Consider the following 21,089-nt stretch of genomic DNA (forward strand, 5'->3'; position numbering starts at 1 on the left):
AACCCTAGTTGGATAAATATTTGTAAAATATCTACCCTAAAACCTTGCTCATAAATTTTTATTCAACCTAATTACCATAGTATTTAATTTAGGAACATCTTCATCAACTTGTTTAAAATCTCTCAATCCTTGGGCTGGGGAGAGTGCTCAGTGGTTAAAGACACTTGCTTACAAAGCCAGACAACCCAGGTTTGATTCTCCAGTACCCATGTAAAGCCAGATGCACAAAGTGGCTCATGCATCTGGAGTGTGTTTGCAGCAGCAGAAGGCCCTGGTGTGCCCATTTTCTCTCTCTCTCTCTCTCTCCCCCCCTACTCTCAAATAAATAAATATTTTTAAATAAAGTAAAATATAATCTCTCAACCAAAATAAGCCAAATATATGCAACAAAAGTCTCCAACTATACTGGGAATAATAAAATTAAAATCCTGTATCACTAGCACCACTTTATAAAATTAATATAAGATTAAGAGCATATTAATATTATTGAATGATTAAATTTCATTGCTTTTAGTAATCTCACTCCAAAGCTAAAGAAATAAAAAGTGAAGGACTTCTTACTTACTGGCTTAACGTTATTTTGTTAAATTATTTTATTTTTCTAATTTTCTTCAGAGTGGTTTCCCTTTTTAAAATCTGAGTACACATGATTATAATAGTGGTATACTAAAAATAAACTTGTTTCAACACATTAAGTGTTAGGGTTCATATTTACATTGAGACCACTACAGGGCCATTGTTTTCATTCCCAACAGAGAAAAAAAAAAAAAAAGGAAGAGGTGAAGCTATGAAAATATTTTAAATTTCCAGTTGGACAATAGATAAAGATATCATATGAATATGGTTAAGTACATAAAATTATTCCTACTGTAAACAAAAACATGAGTGTGGAGTTGATATAATTGGTAACATAACTCTCAACTAAAAAATAGTTCTATATTTCATGCATGCTGAGAGCTATGGGTATATTTAAATATTCATGTAAAAATACAGCTTGAAATTAAAACAATGGCTTCTTTCCCTTTACTAATGCTTTATTAAACATAAGATGGTTGTGGAAACATAGCCTTACCTTTAAACTTTATCTTAAATAATAACCAAAAATTTTAGAGTTTCAATGGTCTATTAAAAACAGCAAATGCTAGCTGGATATGAAGGCATATATCTATAATCCCAGCACTCAAGAAGCTAAGGCAGGAAGATCAAGAGTCCAAAGCTAGCCTAGACTAAATAGTGGTTCCAGACCAACCTTGAAATCCTGACTCAAATAAAACAGAAAATATGAAACTCTATATTAAGAGAATACATAGGTTTGAGCTTTATCCTCTATCAATGGTTCTATGTCAAAAAAAAAAAAAAAGGTCTGAGCATTTATGTTCAAAATGTGGAGACCTTTAAACGAGTGAATATGTCTAGGGTCCCTAGTCCCAGTATTTGTCTAATGATGGTAAATGAAACATTAAGCAGACAAGTGCAAATATGGGGTTGTCTGCAACCTGTGTGATGAAGCCTGGAGAAAAAAATGTATAGTGCTTTTCATGGATGTCTAGGTATCATGCCCCACCTCCACCCCAGCTCACTCAGCTATTTAGCAATAGGGTCAAAATTAAAAATCTGCCTTCTATGTCTTCTGTGCTGGAGAGATGGCTCTGAGGATCCCTGAGACCACCTGAATTTGAATCTCCAGAACCAATGTCCAATAGCCACAGGTAAGTTCTAGGATCAATAAAAGACTCCAGCTCAAACAAGAACAGGTAGAACAGTAGTAGAAAGGATGGGGGAGGAGAGAAGGGTGAAATTGTAGCTCCATGGCATAGCAATGAGCTAACTTGTGCACAGCCTTGAGTTTGAGTCCCAGAACTGCAAACAAACCCAAAACATCCTTAATTTTTTAATAAATAGAACAAAGGACAAACTAGACCATCTCTGTTAGAACCCTTCAGTTCTCACACTGTGAGATTCTCAGACTTCCATATCCTCTAATTCATTTCTTCTTCTGTTCCTTCTACCCAAAGGTAAGCCTTCAATGAATGGCAACTGGAGGTCTAATGGAAGTCTGTAGAAGCAGATCCCACTGACTGTTTGGACTAATGTGTATACTTTGCTAGGAAGCCTAGCCCTGGCTTCCTAGATTTCATAGATTGGCATGCCTTTCTGAGCTTTATGACCCAAATTTCCTTATGCCCATGAAAAATAAGACTAGTAAGGCCTGAATAACAGCTCCCTATGATAAGATGTAGCGACTGCTAGAGAAATCTTGTGACCTAATTAGGTTGGAGTTGAATCATTATAGACTCTTCCAAAACTTGAGTCAGGGCATGACATTAGGTACTGCTACATCAAGTCTCTGCACCACTGTCAGATGCTAGAAATGGAAGTGGTTTAACTAGATTGTCAAATCCACTTCTATCTGCCAGAGTAAGAGAACACAGGCTAAAAATTGATTTGGAAAATAACAATCATTGTTTTGTAACCTAAAGGCTTAATTAGAAGTTAAGGGAATTGCTGTTCCTTCCACACACCCCACTCTTAGTTGCAAGCATGCTGAGCACCAACTGTGATGAATTTCAATGTGTACTGTTTCTTGAAGCAATATCCTGCCAGGCTGGACTATATGATAACAAAATCTCAAATCTTGTTATTTAGAAGAACAAGAAACAGATTTTGGGGACATTCCCACTCTTTTAAAAGCTGCAAAGACCAGTTGGGAAAATCCGAAACAGCAGCCAAGGGCAGAAAATAATTTAATCTCCACCCTGCCTTAGGTTTTCTTTCTTTTTTTTCCCCTAGTATAAGTGGCATACAGAGTCCCACCTAGAAAAAGCAACATGGAACAAAGATAATGAGAGCTAGTCAGAGGGCAAAGAACACTTATTCCACCCAGGGGTAGCTTTCCATATTAAAATGCTATCTGCCTTTATAAAAAGCCATGGCTTCTTTAATTTCTCACATAATTAATTCCTGCCAGCTGGTATGCAAAACAAAGACAAGATGGGGAACAGTATTATCATGATAGATAATTCTATATTAACATTTCCCTTAACACAATCCAATTTACATAGTTTTTAAGTTGGGCAAATGATATAGTATCAAGAGGCTTCTAAATATTAATTTGACAACTGTCCTCTGAAACTTACCACAGACTGTTATCTCTTTGTAGGGAGAAGTTTGTATGTGAGTGAAATTCGGCATTTGCTTCAAGACTTTTTTGGCTTCAAATAGCACCTCTAAAACATAATAAGCATGAAGTATCTGTGAGGGGGAAGCAGAAGAAATACATATAATGAAGCAGGAAGAAAGACATGACTGTATAGAAAACTATAAAGATGAAGCAGATGAGCACATTTTGCCACCACTGTAGTTTGGGATAATCTTTAAATCATTCTCAAATAGATTATTTTAGTATAGTGTCTGGCATATAAAAAGCCCTAAGTAGATCTTTGTAATTGGATGAATGAATGGATGGTTCCTAAGATATTTATAGTCCCATGTTTTTCTTTAACACCTTACAATTAAAGAATATTTCTGATTATTTTTGGTCCTTAGAACCCAAGAAAAGTGATGGAGCAAAGGAGGGCTTACTGGCCCAAAGAAAATGTGCAGACAAAAGAATAATATTAACAACAGTTTAAGAGGACAAAAACAGAAACAAATGAGAAAGAAAAGAAGACTGTCTGTGGAAGAGGTGAAGCTTTACATTTGTTGAGCTGCCCTGCCACCTGAGATTGAAAGTAGGTATTGATCAGCCCAGAAATTTCACAAGGTAGCCAGATCAGCTCCCAGGTGTGGCTCCAATTTTTGGTGGACAGCTTTGAGAATATGCAGAACATAAAGGACATTTACAACTATATTCCTAACTATAGAACATAGGCCAAAGTCAAAGAAGACATGTGGATTAACTCCTATTCATAACTATCCCATCACTCTCTTCTAGTCAGAGTATTAGTGACATCAAGGTTTTGCAGATTTATTTTATTCTCCCCTGGGCTTTTAACAAAATCCCATGTATCTTTCCTACTGGTTTGAAATTACAAAACATTCTCAAGACATATTCTAAAATAACACATAGCAGAGATGCAAATACCACACAAAAGTAGTTGATGTCAATACAACTTTAAGGTCCAATATGACAGCTGCAAGTCACAAGGGAAAACCAAATACTTGAAATAGGACTAGTCTGAATTGACATCTGCTATAAGAACAAAACTTACACAGGATTTCAAAGACTTGGCATAAAAAAGTAAAAAGTCTCAATAATATGTAAATATTGATTATAGATCAAAATATTCCATATACTGAGTTAAATAAGTTATATTGTTAAAATTGATTTCATCTTTCTTTTCCAATATGACTACTAGAAAACTCTAAATGTACAGTTAACAAGTTTCTATTGAACAGACTGGTTTAAGTTATTAAAGGCAGAGGAAGGGGTCATATCTTTACAACTTTAAAAAATTTTTTGTTTTTATTTTTATTTATTTGAGAGTAACACACACACACACACAGAAAGAGGCAGATAGACATATATATATATATATATATGAGAGAGAAAGAGAGAGAGAGAGAGAGAGAGAGAGAGAATGAATATATGAGTGTGCCAGGGCCTTCAGCCACTGCGAATGAACTCCAGACGTGTGCGCCCCCTTGTGCATCTGGCTAATGTGGGTTCTGGGGAATCGAGCCTCGAACCAGAGTCCTTAAGATTCACAGGCAAGCACTTCACTGCTAAGCCATTTCTCCAGCCCATCTTTATACTTTTAATATATGGATCCCACTAGGCATGGTGGTGCACACCTTTAATGCCAGCACATGGGAGGCAGGGTAGGAAGATCACCATGAGTTCAAAGCTACCTTAAGTTTACATAGAGAATTCCACGTCAGCCTGAACTAGAGCAAAACCCTACCTTGAAAAACAAAAGATACTGCTCTGGGTATGGTATTGAGGGTAAGTGGAACTCTAAACTGATTTTGTTTCAATGATGCCATGAAATTTCCATTTTCATGCCTATTAAAATTATTTTCTATTCAAAACATGATTTAAATCTTGAGATTTTTCATGATTATTTAAATGTGTGTGTCTGTATGTGCATATGTGTGTATATATGGGCATGCACATGCCACTGTGCACATGTGGAGATCTGAGAACAACCTTGAGGTATGTGTCCTCTCCTAGATTCTTTGAGACAGGGTCTCTCTATTTTGCTGCCACATAAATCAGTTTAGCTGGCTGGTGAGCCTCCAGATTCCCCTGTCTCCACCATGCATTGCCATAGGTGTGCTGGGATAACAGGTACATGTGCCACTTCACATCTGGTTTTATGTGGGTGTTGGGGACCTAAACTCAGGCTGGCAGGATGGCAAGCTTGCAAGCAAGTACCTTTAACAACTGAATTATCTCCCTATATAGAAAGATCCAGGTCAGTCTGGGCTAAAAGGAGACCTTACTCCCCACAAAAAAAAAATGAGAGAGAGAGGGAGGAAGAAGGAAAGAGGTAGAGGGAGAATCGGGATTTATAGGAATGTGAGAATTGGAAAGAAAGAAAGGGGTGTCTGAGGGCTGGAGAGATGCCTTAGTAGTTAAGGCACTTGCCTGCAAAGTCAAAGGACCTCAGTTCACTTCCCCATGACCTATGTAAGCCAGATGCACAAGGTGGCACATGCATCTGGAGTTCATTTGCAGTGGCTAGAGGCCCTGGCGTGCCCATTCTTTCTTTCTCTCTCTCTCTCTCTCTTCCTCTGCCTCATTGAAATAAATAAATAAAATAAATAAATAGTTCTAATTTAAAAATAAGAAATGGGTGTCTGAATATTGATTAATGAGGAGAGACCCATATTTCCTATCGATTTAAAACCTAACAGACTATTCTTTTCCCCACAAAAGCCATTCAATTTGACTTAAGAGTCAAATGGGAACTTTCCTTCAGCCACAAGCTAAGAACCCAGAAAGGGGCCAAGAAGGGGCATGAAAGAGAAGGGCTTAAGGGGAGGAGATAGTAGTTTTGTAATTAGAGAGACAGAATACTGGGGGTAGAAAAGTCTAAGGGAGGTTAGGGGAGGAGGATGGAAGAGAGGAGAGGGTGGAGAGATTTATTTTTTTATATTTTTCTTTTTTTTTAATTTAATTTATTAGTTTTCTTTTCAGCAAATACAGGCAGTTTGGTACCATTGCCCAAACTGAAGACAGCATGAATCATCCATATGGAAATCTAGTTCTTTGTTAGATTAATAAAAATAAAATTTAAGCCATAGGTTGTTACAGAAAAATTCCAGTGACAGGGTTGGGAAAGCTCCTAGTGAGTTGTTAGCCAAGGAGGCTCATGAGTCTCCCTAAATAATACAAGCTATTGCAATTGCTCTTGGTTCTTCACCAGAACGTAATTGTAGAACCCTACTGCTGAAGATACCATGTGTGTCAACAGCTAGACATTAACATAATCAAATTACTATATGTTCATATACTAAAGTTCTCCTTTTTAAAAAACACAAAAATTAATATAACCATGCACAAATAATCAAATGTAGCTACAGATATATAAATCATTCCAAGAGAATAAAATACATATGAACAAACCTAACCAAGACTGTGAAAGTATTCTCTACTGAAAACTATTGAATTATTGAAAGAAATTACAGGGATAAATAAGTGGAAAGATACATGGTGTTTATGGCTGAAAAACTTATTATTATCAAGATGAAAATATTACTCAAATTTACAGTCAATGCAATCTTCTCAAAATTTCAGCATTTTTTTGCAGAAATTAAAATTTTGATCTTAAAGTATTAGTATGGAGTCTCCTCAAAAACCTAAAAGTAGATCAATCATTTGATCCAGCTATATCACTCCTGGGCATATATCTTAAAGACTTCTACACTTTAATATAGAGATACTTGCTCAGCCATGTTTGTTGCTGCTATATTCACAATGGCTAAGGAATGGAATTGGCCCAGAAGCCCATCAACTGATGAATGGATAATGAACATGTGATACATATATACAATGGAGTTATATTCAGCAGTAAGGAAAAAAATGAAATTTAAAATTCACAAAAAAATAGATGGACCTGTTTTCTCTCATATGCAGATCCTAACATGAAATAGTTTAATGTGATTATAAGTTATAGTAAGCATCAGTATTACTGGTTAGGAAGTTAAAATGAGGCTTGGAAAGAAGGAGGGATGAAAGAAAAGAATATGTTACAGCTAAGTAGAAGAACAGAATATAGGGGGTCGAAGGGTCTGGATAAAGGGTAAAGGAAGGAAGGAATGAGTGAGATACACAAAAATAATGATGGCATGATCAGCACCATAGAAATCTTCCTATTGTTTAGCTAATTTAAAGATACAGCAAGAGAAAAATGAGCTATTGCCTTTCTTTGCAGTGACCCCATGACCAGTTCTATTACAAATAAAGAGTCATATCCAAATGTTTTAAAAATACCAAGGGTCTGCAGATAAAGGTTAGGTTTACCCCAAATGGGTGGTCAGCTCCTTTTCAAAGAATTCCAACTAAAAACAAACAAACAAAAAAATGATACAGCAAGAGAGGAGAGAGGGGGAAAGAGAGAGTGACAGAGACTGGGCTGAAGTACCCTGCTGGAGTAGAGAAAGCTTTATCCTAAAACCATAAGCTATTGCTGGTAAATCTTAACACCATAACTGGGTCACTCCTCTACAGTGAGCTAGAGGGTTTCCACTGTTCTTTGGGTAAATGTATAGGTTATGTGCATCAAAAGTCTTTTAAATGTATACATTTATCCATTTTGATCAATGCTGCTTTCATCTTGGCTACAGAATCTGCTTTTTAAAAAAAAATTATGTATTTTGGTTTTATTCATTTATTTGAGAGGGGGGCAGATAGAGAGAAAATAGGTGCACCAGGGCCTCCAACCACTGCAAATGAACCCCAAATGCATGCACCACACCATATTCTGTAGCTGGCTTACATGGGTCCTGGAAAGTGAACCCGGGTTCTTTGGCTTTCTAGGCAAGTGTGTTAACCACTTAGCAATCTCACTAGCACAAATCTTTATATATATATATATATAAAATTTTTATTTATTTAAGACAGGGAGAAAAAGAGTGGGAAAGAGGAGAGGAGAAAGAGAAGGGGGTATGACAGGGCCTCTAGCCACTGCAAACAAACTCCAGATGCATGCACTGCCTTCTACATGTGGCTTATGTGGGTTCTGGGGAAGTGAACCTGGGTCCTTTGGCTTTGCAGGCAAGAGCCTTAACTGCTAATCCATCTCTCCAGCCCCAAATCTGTTTTTTTAAAGATGGTGTCAAATGCCAGGGAGACCCAAGACCCATCAGACTGATAAGAAGAAAAGCTGAGTGCTTACTACATATCTGCCAGATCCCAGGAAGCAGTACAGAGGAAGTGGCAGATTAAATATGAGTGCAGCTCTCATGGCTAGTCAGAGAACCTTCTCTAGGGAGATGGCAGTACAAACCTAGGAGTCTCAAAAGTCATCAAAGCAGAAAATCAGAGGATGCTGAAAGTTTAACAGTAAAGGAGAGATAACATGCCCTCAAAGGTTCAACAAACAGTGTGGGAAAGTGTAATCTGAGGCAGTGCTCCTTGGGCAAAGACTGGTGCATTCATGATCTCACAGTAATTATAGATACTCAAACTGAGAAGGGCCTCAGTGAGAGAGATAGGAGACATAAGAGGATATAACCAAATGGGAAATTTGACCAATTTGCAATATATTCACATTTTAAAGTTCCCCTAAATTATTATTAACTAGGTTATATATGTGTAAATATGTGTGTGTACATGGATGCATGTGTGTGAGAGAGAGAAAGAGAGAGAACATGAATGTTTAAAATGCAATGTAAAACAAGAAAGGCTACTAGTCATCCTGAATGTATTAGAAAAATTATTTTCATCTAAAATTGACAAAATTCTTTAAGTTAACATGTAATATCAAAGTCTGAGACACTTACTGTTAATCTGTAATCTAAAATAATACATATTAGTAGATGAACATACAGAGAGAGTATAATATGAAATTGGCCTATTTGTTTTTCTGAATAAAATTTTATTTTAAATAAAAAGTTTCAGCTGGGCATGGTGGTGCACGCCTTTAATCCCAGCACTCGGGAGGCAGAGGTAGGAGGATTGCTGTGCGTTCAAGGCCACCCTGAGACCACATAGTGAATTCCATGTCAACCTGGGCTAGAGTGAGACCCTACCTCGAAAAACCAAAATAAAAATAAATAAATAAAGTTTCAATAATCAATATAGTATGATACTGGCATAAAGATAAATGCATAGACCAATGGAACAGAATTGAGAGCCTAAAAACAGATCCATACATCTATGGAATATTCCTTTTTAACAAGGGTATCAGGACTCCTAAAACAATCTCTTCAACCAATGGTGTTAGAACAAGTGTATATACATAAGCAAAGAAGGAAGTTGACCTCTACCTCACATATATTAAACAAAAACGCAAATAATTCATAGACCTAATGAAATGGACAAAAATATAAAATTCTCTGGAGACAAATTCTCTTGACTGTGGATTTGACAATAAATTCCTAGCTATGACAGCAAATCACAAGCACACGCACGTGCACGCGCACATACACGCACACAAAAGATAAATTCCCATTACAGAAGAGGTGGTAGAAAGAATGCAAGAACCAAAGGAAGAGAGAGGGCTGCTTTAGAACACTGTCTTCCAGAGATTAAGTGGCCATTGCATTCATGACCTCACAGTGGCTGATGTTATCTACACAAGACCTAGATAATATGAGGGCAAAAAAAATGATAACATCAAAATAGAAGAGGGACTAGTTGGAAAGAAGAAGGGGTTCAGCAGAAAGGGGATAGAGAAGAGAGAAAAGAGGGTCTTGGGAAGGAATTATGATCAGGGTATATTGTGAATATGTATAGAGGTATTAATAAAAATAAAAAATAAATAAGTAAATTGGACTTCATCAAAATTAAAAAAAATTGAGCTGGGTGTGATGGTGCATGCTTTAAGTCCCAGCACTCAGGATCCTGAGATGGGAAGACTGCCATGAGTTAGAGGCCAGTTTCAAACTACAGAGTAAGTTTCAAGTCAGCCTGGGTTAGAGTGAGACCCTAACTCAAAAAAACAAAAAGAAAAACAGCCAGGTGTGGTGACACACACCTTTAATCCCAGTGCTTGGGAGGCAGAGGTAGAAGGAACACCTTGAGTTTGAGGCCACCCTGAGAGTACATAGTGAATTCCAGGTCAGCCTGGGCTAGACTGAGACCCTACCTTGAAATTAATTAATTAATTAGTTTAAAAAATTGTGTGTCCGAGTACAGTGTCAAAAAAGTAAAGACAACCAACAGAATGGGGAAAATATAGGCAATCATGTACCAGGATAAGGAACTTAAATCTAGAAGATATCTCTTATAATTCAGTAATTACAAAATGGGACAAAATAGGCAAAGGTTATGCATAGACATTTCTTTAAAGAAGGTATACAAATGGCCAACAAATAGATGAAAAGATGCTCAGCATCACCAGCCACTAGGGAAATGCCAGTCAAAGCCACAGTAAGATACCACTTGGAGAGCAAGGATAAAAATTAAAATAAGGGGCGGGAGAGATGGATCAGCAGTTAAGGCCCTTGCCTACAATGCCTAAAGACCTGGGTTCAATTCCCCAGGACCCACATAAAGCCAGATGCACAAGGAGTTCATTTGCTTGAGGCCCTGGCATGCCCATTCTCTCTCTACCTCTTTCTCTCACTCTCTCAAATAAATAAAATATTTTTTAAAAAATAAAATAAAATAGCAATCATTGGCAAAGTAATTAGAATCCTCATGCATTGCTAGTGTAAATGCAAAATTGCTCAGTCACTTGTGGAAAATTTTAGCAGTTAATCAAGAAGCTAATCATAGAGCTATAAAACCCAAAATTCCTCTCCTGAGTATAAACCAAAGAGAATGAAGATATGTTCAAACAAAAATTTGTACATGAATGCTCACACCAGCATTGTATATAATAGCCAAAAGGTAGAAACAATCAAAATGGCCATCAACTGATTAGTCAGGAAACAAAATTTGCTATACAATAGAACATTATCCAGTCATAAAAAGAAATGAAGTAATGATAAATGTTATAACATGGATGTATCTTACAAATGCTATATTAAGTGAAGAAGCCAAACACAAAAGGTCATACATTATATAATTTAATTTATATGGAATATGGAAATTGGAAAATCCACCAAAGAGGAGTGTAGAATAGTGGTTGTTGGGGAGTGGGGGAGGGAATAGTAGTAAAATAGGCACAGCCTTTCTTTGGGGAATGATAAAAATTTTCTATAATTAGATGCTGGTGATGATTGTACAATCTTGTGACTACACTAAAAATCATTAAACCATGCACTTTAAATGATTAATTTTATGGTATGTGTGTTATTCTCTGAAAAGATATGAGAGAAATGTTGTAAGGGTATAAATTAAGAGGAAGTTCCTAATGTGTACGCAGGGAAATTTCAATTTAATAGGTTAAACAAAACAAAAAGAAACTCTTAAACACTGTAAAATAGTTCCCATGGAAACACATCTCAGCTATCTTATTTTCATTTGCTTGCTTAATAGTCATGAGCATCTATTATATATAAGAATCATGGTAACTTCTACTTAGACTTGCCTGCTGTTGTTGGAAGGCCTTGAGAAGCAAATCAATATCAGTAAAAGTGAGGGGAAATTTCAGCCGAGGACCATCATAGGAGTCTGGGACCTCTATCAACCCCATATATGCATGTTTATTCTGGCTGTCCTGCAAGTTGGTTTCAAGAAGTCGAGTTACTATTGCTAAAAAAGGAAAGACAAATAGACATAGGAGTGGGAATCAACATTCCAATACTTAGTAATAGCTTCTTCAATACCTAGTCAAAACATTATGCTACATATTATGAATACCATAACAATATACCAGTAACTAGTACATTCACAAGGATCACCATTATCTCTTTTTGGAATCACACTTTGCCAAGCAGTGAATTCATAACCTGTGAGGAAGAAACTGAGAAGCACAGTGAAAATTGGTCAATCAAGGTATTTTGATGTTTTGAGTTCAAGCTGTAATTATTTTGTCTACTCTTACACCTCAGATTTTTACAAACAAGGCTAAAAGTGCAAGGGCTGGAGAGTTGATGTAATAGTCAAAATGCTTTCCATGTAAGCATAAGTACCTGAGGTTGGATCCCCAGACCCATGAAAAAGCCAAATGCTATAGTAGGAGCCTATAATCTCAATCCTCCTACTGCAAGATGGGAGGTGGAAACAGGAAAATCCTTGGAGCTCACAGGTCAGCTATTCTGGGGTCCACAGTGGTGAATAAGACACCCTGCCTCAAACAAGATGGAATTTGAGGACCAACACCAAGGCTGATCCTCTGACTTCCACATGCACACTGTGGCACACATATGCCTGTACTTATTCACACAGGTATGCATACATACACACAAAGATTTTTAAAAAGCATAACAATGCATTGTATTGACTTCAAACATTTGCTTCTATTCAGGGCCTTTAAAATTAAGTTACAGCATTAATTATTTTTCCTTGATAAACACTTGAGAGGAATTTATTTAGCTATAATTGATTCATTTTATTTGCATAATTTTATGTGATTTTGTTTTTTTTCCCCCTTTAGGAACAAAGACAATAAAGTTAAATGACAAACGCAACGAGTCCTCTCTCAGAAAGACAATTCTGTATAGTAACAGACTGTCCACGTTGTCCATTTTAGTAGGTGCTGAGACCTATAGTCATTTCTGCCAGAGAGCCTATGAAACAGCCCCCAAACAGAAAGTCAGACAATTTAGGAAGAGAAAGATGAAAAAGGATGTGGAAGACTGGTTATAAAATGGTCTCAATCCTATACCCAATTTCTATGTGTGTTTTCCAAAATGGGATTATGCAACTATTCTCATCAAGAGTCTCTTTGTTGGGCTGGAGGGATGGCTTAGTGGTTAAGGCGTTTGCCTGCAAAGCCAAAGGACCTTGGTTCCATTCCCCTGGACCCACATAAGCCAGTTGCACAAGGGGGTACATGCATCTGGAATTCACTTGCAGTGGTTGGAGACCCGGGTATGCAGATTTTCTCTTTCCTTCTCTCTGCCTCCCCCTCTTTTCTCTCTCTCAAATAAATAAAAATAAAGTTTTTTTTTGAAAAAAGAACTTTGAAACAAAAAGAGTCTCTTTGTCCATCATTTCAAGCTGGGCTGAGATCATTACTTGTGCTATTCTAAAGAATATGGTGGAAGTGCTATCTACCAGCTCAAATCTGTGTCTCAGAAGGACATACATGCTTCCATGTTCTCTGTTTTGCAGCACTGCTCCACCTAGCAAGCCCAGGCTGGCCTACTAAAAGGTCCAAACACATGGAATGGAGTTGATTCATTCTAGCCAGACCTGTGCTAGATCAGCTGGTAGCTAGCAAACCTTTAGACACATGAGTGAACTTTAACCAAGCCCCAAAAACCTGTCAAATCAAGTCTGTTAAGATCAATAAAAGTGCTCAGCTAATCTGTAGACTTACTAGAAAGAAAAAAAAAAGAAGACTTGTTTGTTGCATGTTACTGAGGTATTGTGGTTAATACATAGTATTATTAAATTAAGCTATAAATGACCCAGAGGAAGATGACATACTCTTTAACTCATTAACACTGACTAAGGTCTTTCATTAGAAGTTGTCTGCAAATAGGTAACCTCTAATGACAGGATTCTAAGTAAAAACAAAAGAGAATGTGGACATGTTAAAAAAAAATCTATACATCAATGTTCATACCAGCACTGTATATAAGAGACAAAAGGCAGAAACAATCAAAATGGCCACTGACTAACAAATCAGTAAACAAATTTTTCTATACAACAGAATATCGCAGACCAGACTAGACTAGAGGATAGGATATATACTTAGAATATTTTTTTATTTATTTGAGAGACAGAAAGAGAGAGAGAGAGAGAGAGAATGGGGACATCAGGGCCTTCAACTGCTACAAACAAACTCCAGGCAACTGTGCCCCTTTATGTGCATATACAATATTGTATGCTTGTATCATAGTCCATCTGGCTTATGTAGGACCTGGAGATTTACACATGAATTCTTAGCGTCATAGGCAAGTGCCTTAACTACTAAGCAATCTCTCCAGCCCTATACTTAGAATTTATAAATAGTAAGAGATTAAAGTGAAGAACTAAACTTGAAATTATTTTCTAAATTTAAAATGGTAATTTCATAAAAATTTTTTCTAAATTATTTTGCATCCCAATATATTTTAGTAAAAGTTGCTAATGTTATATAAAGTAGACTTCAGGGGCTAGCGAGATGGTCGTGTGAGTAAAACCCTTGCCATATAAGCATGAGAACCGGAGTTTGGAACCTCAGCACCCATGTAAAAGCTGGGCATGGTGGTACACACCTTAATCCCAGTGCTGAGGAAGTAGAGTCAAGAAAATCTCTAGGGTTTGATGACTAGCTTGTTGAATCTGGGAGAATGTGGCTCAGTGAGAGATCCTGTCTCAAAAAAATAAGATGGTAAGTCTGGGGAGATATCTTGCTGGTTAGAGGTGCTTGCTTGCTTGCAAAGATGCCTGCCTAGGTTCAAATCTTCAGCACCCATGTAAAGCCAGACCACGTGACACATGCATCTGGCATTTTATTTATTTACTTATTTATTTATTAATTTGAGAGAGAAAGAGAAAGAGGCAGATAGAGAGAATGGGCACACCAGGGCCTCCAGCCACTGCAAACTCCAGACACAGGTGCCACCTTATGCACCTGGATTTATGTAGGTACTAGGGAATTGAACCCAGGACCTTAGGCTTTGCAGGCAAGCTGCTTAACTTCTGAGCCATCTCTCCAGCCCTGAATCTGGCATTTGTTTGCAGCAACAAGAGGTCTCAGCATGCATGCACATGCACGCATGCATACAAACACATTTTAATTTAAGAAAGAAAATAAGGTGGAGAGTGATAAAGTAAGACATGTGAGAATGAGATGTGTGATGACAACCTCTAGCCTCCACATTTACACATGTGCACATTCACATGCACACCACTCACACATATATATATACCCCAAACTAAAAACAGATGTTATTATTTAGAAATGATAACATCTATATTCCCTGGTCCAACAGAGGTTATTTTTCTCCTTTGGATTTGGTTTCATATGTAAGAATAACTTATTTACAATAGAAACTAGAAATGTAGAGCATCTTGATACACTTTATTTTGCATTCTTTACATAGGCAATGAAGCATGAATATTGTGCTTATCTTTTTTTTTTTTTTTTCGACGTAGGGTCATGCTCTAGCCCAGGCTGACCTGGAATTCACTATGTAGTCTCAGGGTGGCCTCATGGTGATCCTCCTACCTCTGTCTCCCTAGTGCTAGGATTAAAGGGGCGTGCCACCATGCCTGGCCTATCTATTTTTTTAAGGCAAGGTCTCACTGAATCCCAGGCTAGCTCTGGACTCATAGTGATCCTACTACTTCAGCCCCCCGAGTGCCAGGCTTTAAGGTATGAACCACCATGCTCCTGTTTAACTGTCTTAATGATCATGTCACACATTTCAATTTGGTAGCCATTCTTGGAGATGAATTTTGCTGTAAAGGAAAACTCCTTTTCCTGACTCTGCACTGAAATATTAAGCACCTCTTAAGAAAAAAAAAAAATACCGCCACCACTTCACCCACAAAATAAACACAAAACTCTCAGTAGTTTAACTGTATCATCTAACAGAATTGTATTCATAGAAAAGATAGCATAGCTTTTTTAAAGTTTTATTTATTTAAGAGAGAATGAGAATGGGTATGCCAAGGCCTCTAGCCACTGCAAATGGACTCCAGACACATGTGCCACTTTGTTTTTTTTTTTAAATTTTATTTATTTATTTATTTGAGAGTGACAGAGAGAGAGAGAAAGAGGCAGACAGAGAGAGAGAATGGGTGTGCCAGGGCCTCCAGCCACTGCAAACAAACTCCAGACACATGCGCCCCTTGTGCATCTGGCAAATGTGGGTCCTGGGAAATCGAGCCTCGAACCAGGGTCCTTAGGTCCACAGGCAAGTGCCTAATCGCTAAGCCATTTCTCCAGCCCACATGTGCCACTTTGTGCATCTGGCTTTACACAGGTACTAGGGAATCAAACCTGGATCCTTTGATTTGCCAAGTGTCTTAACCACTAAGCCGTATCTCCAGCCCCAGTATAGCTTTTGAAAAAATGTCTGACTTAAAAACACAGGTGCTAGTGGGAAAGAGGAAAATAAGTGAGCATGTAGCACTGCATATGCCAGTACATACGGGAACATCACATCCCACACCACTCTTCGAAATTCTTAAAGATCTGGCAACCTTGTAAGTCACTTTAGTTGCCTTTATCTTTATCATGAACTTCTCTTCAGGCTTTATAACACAATTAAACATGGCTGAAGACTCTTCCAATTAAAAGCACAACCCCTGGATCTCATAAATGCTCACACAGAGGAGGAAGATTCCCTTTCCACCTCAGAGCACTACTGCGTGACTTTTCTATATTTTTTGTTCCCACTGTTTCCTGTCTTTGGATGACCCTTCTTTATTCCTTTATCCTCTTTGAATAATTTATCCTCATCCTTCCAAACTCAGCAACCTATCTAGGCTGAGCTCCAAATCCTTTCTTTTCAAATAACATTATGTTGATGATGATGTTGATATCACTTACTTATTAAATGCTTACTATGGGTCAGATATTATTTCTGAGCTCTTTGCATGCATATGTATGTATATATATATATGTGTGTGTGTATATATATATATATATATACATATATATATATATATATTCACGTACATTACCTTGACTTTTACTTTCTCATTTTATACATGAATAAAATGAGACACAGTACATAACTAGAGAGATGGAATCCAGCCCCAAACTCTTAACGATTATAGTTTTATTATCTATTAAGATATTATATAATATATAGTATTATTAATATACTCATAACTGAAATACAGAGTGAACTAAATTATACAAGGTATAAACAGGAAAATACTTAACAATAAAACATTTCTTTGTGTACTTAAAAAAAATATGGGGGCTGGAGAGATGGCTCAGCAGTTAAGTTGCTTGCCTATAAAGACCTAACAACCTGAGTTCAATTACCCAGTACCCACATAGAGCCAGATGCACAGCGGTGCATGCAAATATTTTCCTAGTTATTTTCTCCATACACACTGTGTATAACTTCTCCCCTTCTGTTGCAGTCAGGTCTGCATTGCTGGTAGAAATCACCCAAGAGCAGCTTGTGGGAAAAAGAGGTTTATTTTCGCTTACAGGCTCAAAGGGAAGCTCCACGATGGTGGGGGGAGGGGGGAGGGAGGGGACAATGGCATGAGCAGAGGCCCTCTGGCCAACATAAGGTGACAATAGCAAAGGGAGGTGTGCCAAACACTAGCAAGGGGAAACTGGCTATAACACTTATAAGCCCGCCCCCAACAATACACTGCCTCCTGGAGGTGTCAACTCCCAAATCTCCATCAGCTGGAAACAAAGCATTCAGAACACCTAAGTTCATGGGGGACACCACATTCCTCCCCTAGCCCCCATAAACTGATAACTTGTACATGATGTAAAATGCAATGCATTCATCCAACTTTAAAAGTCTCCATAGTCCAAGAACTTTTAACTGAGCAATACAAGATTTAAACAGTTGGGGCCGGAGAGATGGCTTAGCAGTTAAGGAACTTTCCTGCAAAGCCAAAGAACCTCAGTTTGATTCCCTAGTACCCACATAAGCCAGATGCACAAGACAGAGCATGAAGCTGGAGTTTGTTTGCAGTGGCTAGAAGCCCTGGCGTACCCATTCTCTCTCACACACACACTCACTCTGCCTATTTACCTCTCTCAAATAAATAAATATGTATAAAATATTTTTTTTTAAAATGATTTAAACAGGGGCTGGAGAGATGGCTTAGCAGTTAAGCGCTTGCCTGTGAAGCCTAAGGACCCCGGTTCGAGGCTCGGTTCCCCAGGTCCCACGTTAGCCAGATGTACAAGGGGGCACACGCGTCTGGAGTTCGTTTGCAGAGGCTGGAAGCCCTGGCGCGCCCATTCTCTCTCTCTCCCTCTATCTGTCTTTCTCTCTGTGTCTGTCACTCTCAAATAAATAAATTAAAAAAATAAAAAAATAAAAATGATTTAAACAGGGCAACCAATAATCTCTGTAACTCCAAGTCCAACAACTGTAGCCAGTGTCAAATCTCCAAGTCCAATAATTCTAACCAGAAACCCCTCCAGTTTGGCTACTCACAGTCCTGGAAAACTTCATCCTGGGCACGCAGCTCTCCTTGGCAGCCATCTTGTGGTCCCAGCATCTCCACTGGGTCTCAACTGCAACCCATGATTCGTCCTCATGGCCCCAAGAGGTCTCCCTGCAGGCATCCACTAAACCTGCTTCACATTGCCCATGGCCATTTCCAAAACACAAGACCTTGTTGCAAACTCAATGACCCTCTCTTTCCTGCATTTCTTATACTCCACAATACCAGGTAGGGTGCCAATTTGTTAATCCGGGAGGGGGGCAGATAAAGCAGACTTTGAAGAATAGGACACTCCTTGAGCACTCCAGCTTCTTCAATATAGTCTACATTCTTCCTGTTGCCCTAGTACATGTCAGCTGGTCCAATATCAAAGGTTGTATCTCTCAAATAATTTGTAGGTAAATGGGCAGCAGTTTAGGCCCATAGGTTTTATTTTTTTCTGTGTCATATCCCTCTGCTCACACCAGTTCATTTCTACACAAAGCAACCCTGTACAACTTCTCAGGACCCATTTTTAATTTTTTTTTTTTGAGAGTGACAGAGAGAGAGAGAAAGAGGCAGATAGAGATAGAGAGACAGAATGGACGTGCCAGGGCTTCCAGCCACTGCAAACGAACTCCAGACGCATGTGCCCCCTTGTGCATCTGGCTAACGTGGGTCCTGGGGAATCGAGCCTCCAGCCGGGACCTTAGGCTTCACAGGCAAGCGCTTAACTGCTAAGCCATCTCTCCAGCCTAGGACCCACTTTTAACAGCAAACCTCTCACACAAACTATTTGTAGCCCAGTCCAGACAAACTCTTTCTAACCCTCATAAGCCAAACCTCACAGTCCATAGTTCTTACTACATTCAGGTCTTTCAACTCTGACCGGAATAGTCCACCAAGCTGTACTTACAGCACTGCATGTCATCTCTTAGGCCAAGGTTTCAAGTCCTTCCACATTCCTCTTGAAAAATCGTTCCAAAAGGCCAAAGCCACACAGTCAAATTTCTAGCAGTAATCCCACTCCTCGGTACCACTTTACTGTTGCAGTCAGGTTAACACTGCTGGTAGAAATCACCCAACCCAGAACAGCTTGTGGGAAAAAGAGGCTTATTTTGGCTTATAGGCTCAAGGGGAAGCTCCATGATGGCAGGGAAAACGATGGCATGAGCAGAGGTGGACATCACCCCCTGGCCAACATAAGGTGGACAACAGCAACAGGAGAATGTGCCACATACTGGCTATAACACCATAAGCCCACCCCTAACAAAACACTGCCTCTTAGAGGTGTTAATTCCCAAATTTCCATCATCAGGAAACCTAGCATTCAGAACACCTAAGTTTATGGGGTACACTTGAATCAAACCACCACACCTTCCCATTGGATAATTGATCAATGATCAAATCTGTCACTTCTAATCAGTAAAACTCAAATTTTTTTTTTAAGTTTTATTTTCGTATGCATGTGTGTGCCTGTGTGTGTAGAGGGGGCATTTCATGCCAAGATACACATTTGGAGATCAGAAGACGTCAAAGTGTCTGTGCTCCACCTTCTTTGAAATAGAGTCACTTTCTTCTACAACTGTGAGCTTCTGGATGCTCCAGGTTCCACCTCCCATTATCATAGATGTTGGGATCACAGATACGTGCACCACTTTGCATCTAGCTTCACATGGGATTGGGGAAGTGAATCCAGGCCTACAGATATTGTAAGCAAGCACCGTTAACCACTGAGCAATCTCCCCAGCCATCAAGTCATTCTTTTAAGAACAAAATAAGGGGATTGCACTTTCCATGCAATCATGAGTACCTAAGTCCAGATCATCAGACCATACATTTGAAAAAGCCTGAAGCTATGGCAGGTTTCTGTTCCCCCAACATGCTTACATCTATACTTAGAACAAAGAGGGAGGCCAAGGCAAGAGAAGTTCATAGAAGCTCACAGACTTTCTTAAAATAAGGTAGAAGGTGAGGACTGATACCTAAATGTTGCCCTCTAATTTCTACACATGTGCCACTGCATGCACATGCTGACATTCACACAACACACACACACACACACACACACACACACACACACACACCTCTACATACACAAAACAGGAACAAAATAAAAATATTCTTTAAAGAAAAAAGCTTGGAGGATATGAAGAAAGCTCATGAGGTGAAGTGCTTGCCTTGCAAGTATGAGGACTTGAATTGGATGCCTAGTGCCCATATAAATGCCAAGTATGGTGGCACACTCATGTAATCCAGGCACTGTAGAGGCAGAGACAGATAGATCCCTGGGGCTTGCAGCCAGTCTAACCTAATTGAGGACCAACAGGCCAATAAGAGACCCTATCTCAAAGAAGGCTTGCAGAGTTCCTGAGGATAAAGGCTGTTCTCTGGCTTTCACAGGCTTGTATACCCACATTCACACTATGTGCACGTGTGCATGTACAAACATGCATGCACATGCACACACACACACACATTTTAAAAAGTAAGCTTAGTATAGCCCTTCCTTTCATGGTTTTGATTAGCCTTATTCCTTTAACAGTTGAGTAAAAAGGGGCTATCTATGGTGGGGCTGGAGAGGTGGCTTAGTGGCTAATGAAGCCTAAGGACCCCAGTTCAAGGCTTGATTCTCCAGGACCCACGTTAGCCAGATGCACAAGGGGGCGCATGCGTCTGGAGTTTGTTTGCAATGCCTGGAGGCCCTGGCATGCCCATTCTCTCTCTCTCGCTCTCTCTTTCTCTTTCTCTCTCTCTCGCTCTGTGTTAGTGTGTGTCTGTTGCTCTCAAATAAACAACA

General features: G+C 38.8%; 1 protein-coding gene across 1 annotated transcript in view; it reads right to left on the reverse strand.

Moving 5' to 3' along the window:
• The window catches only part of Ppef1 (protein phosphatase with EF-hand domain 1), a 128,856-nt gene that overhangs the window by 66,911 nt on the left and 40,856 nt on the right, over window positions 1–21,089 (reverse strand). Inside the window, exons 5-6 of the mRNA XM_045140717.1 lie at window positions 11,646–11,809; window positions 3,138–3,252 (exon numbers count right to left, since the gene is read on the reverse strand). Coding sequence (XP_044996652.1) covers window positions 3,138–3,252; window positions 11,646–11,809 — 279 coding nt within the window. The remainder of the gene's footprint in view (window positions 1–3,137; window positions 3,253–11,645; window positions 11,810–21,089) is intronic.

This window comes from Jaculus jaculus, chromosome X (genome assembly GCF_020740685.1).
Source record: "Jaculus jaculus isolate mJacJac1 chromosome X, mJacJac1.mat.Y.cur, whole genome shotgun sequence".
Classification (NCBI taxonomy): domain Eukaryota; kingdom Metazoa; phylum Chordata; class Mammalia; order Rodentia; family Dipodidae; genus Jaculus; species Jaculus jaculus.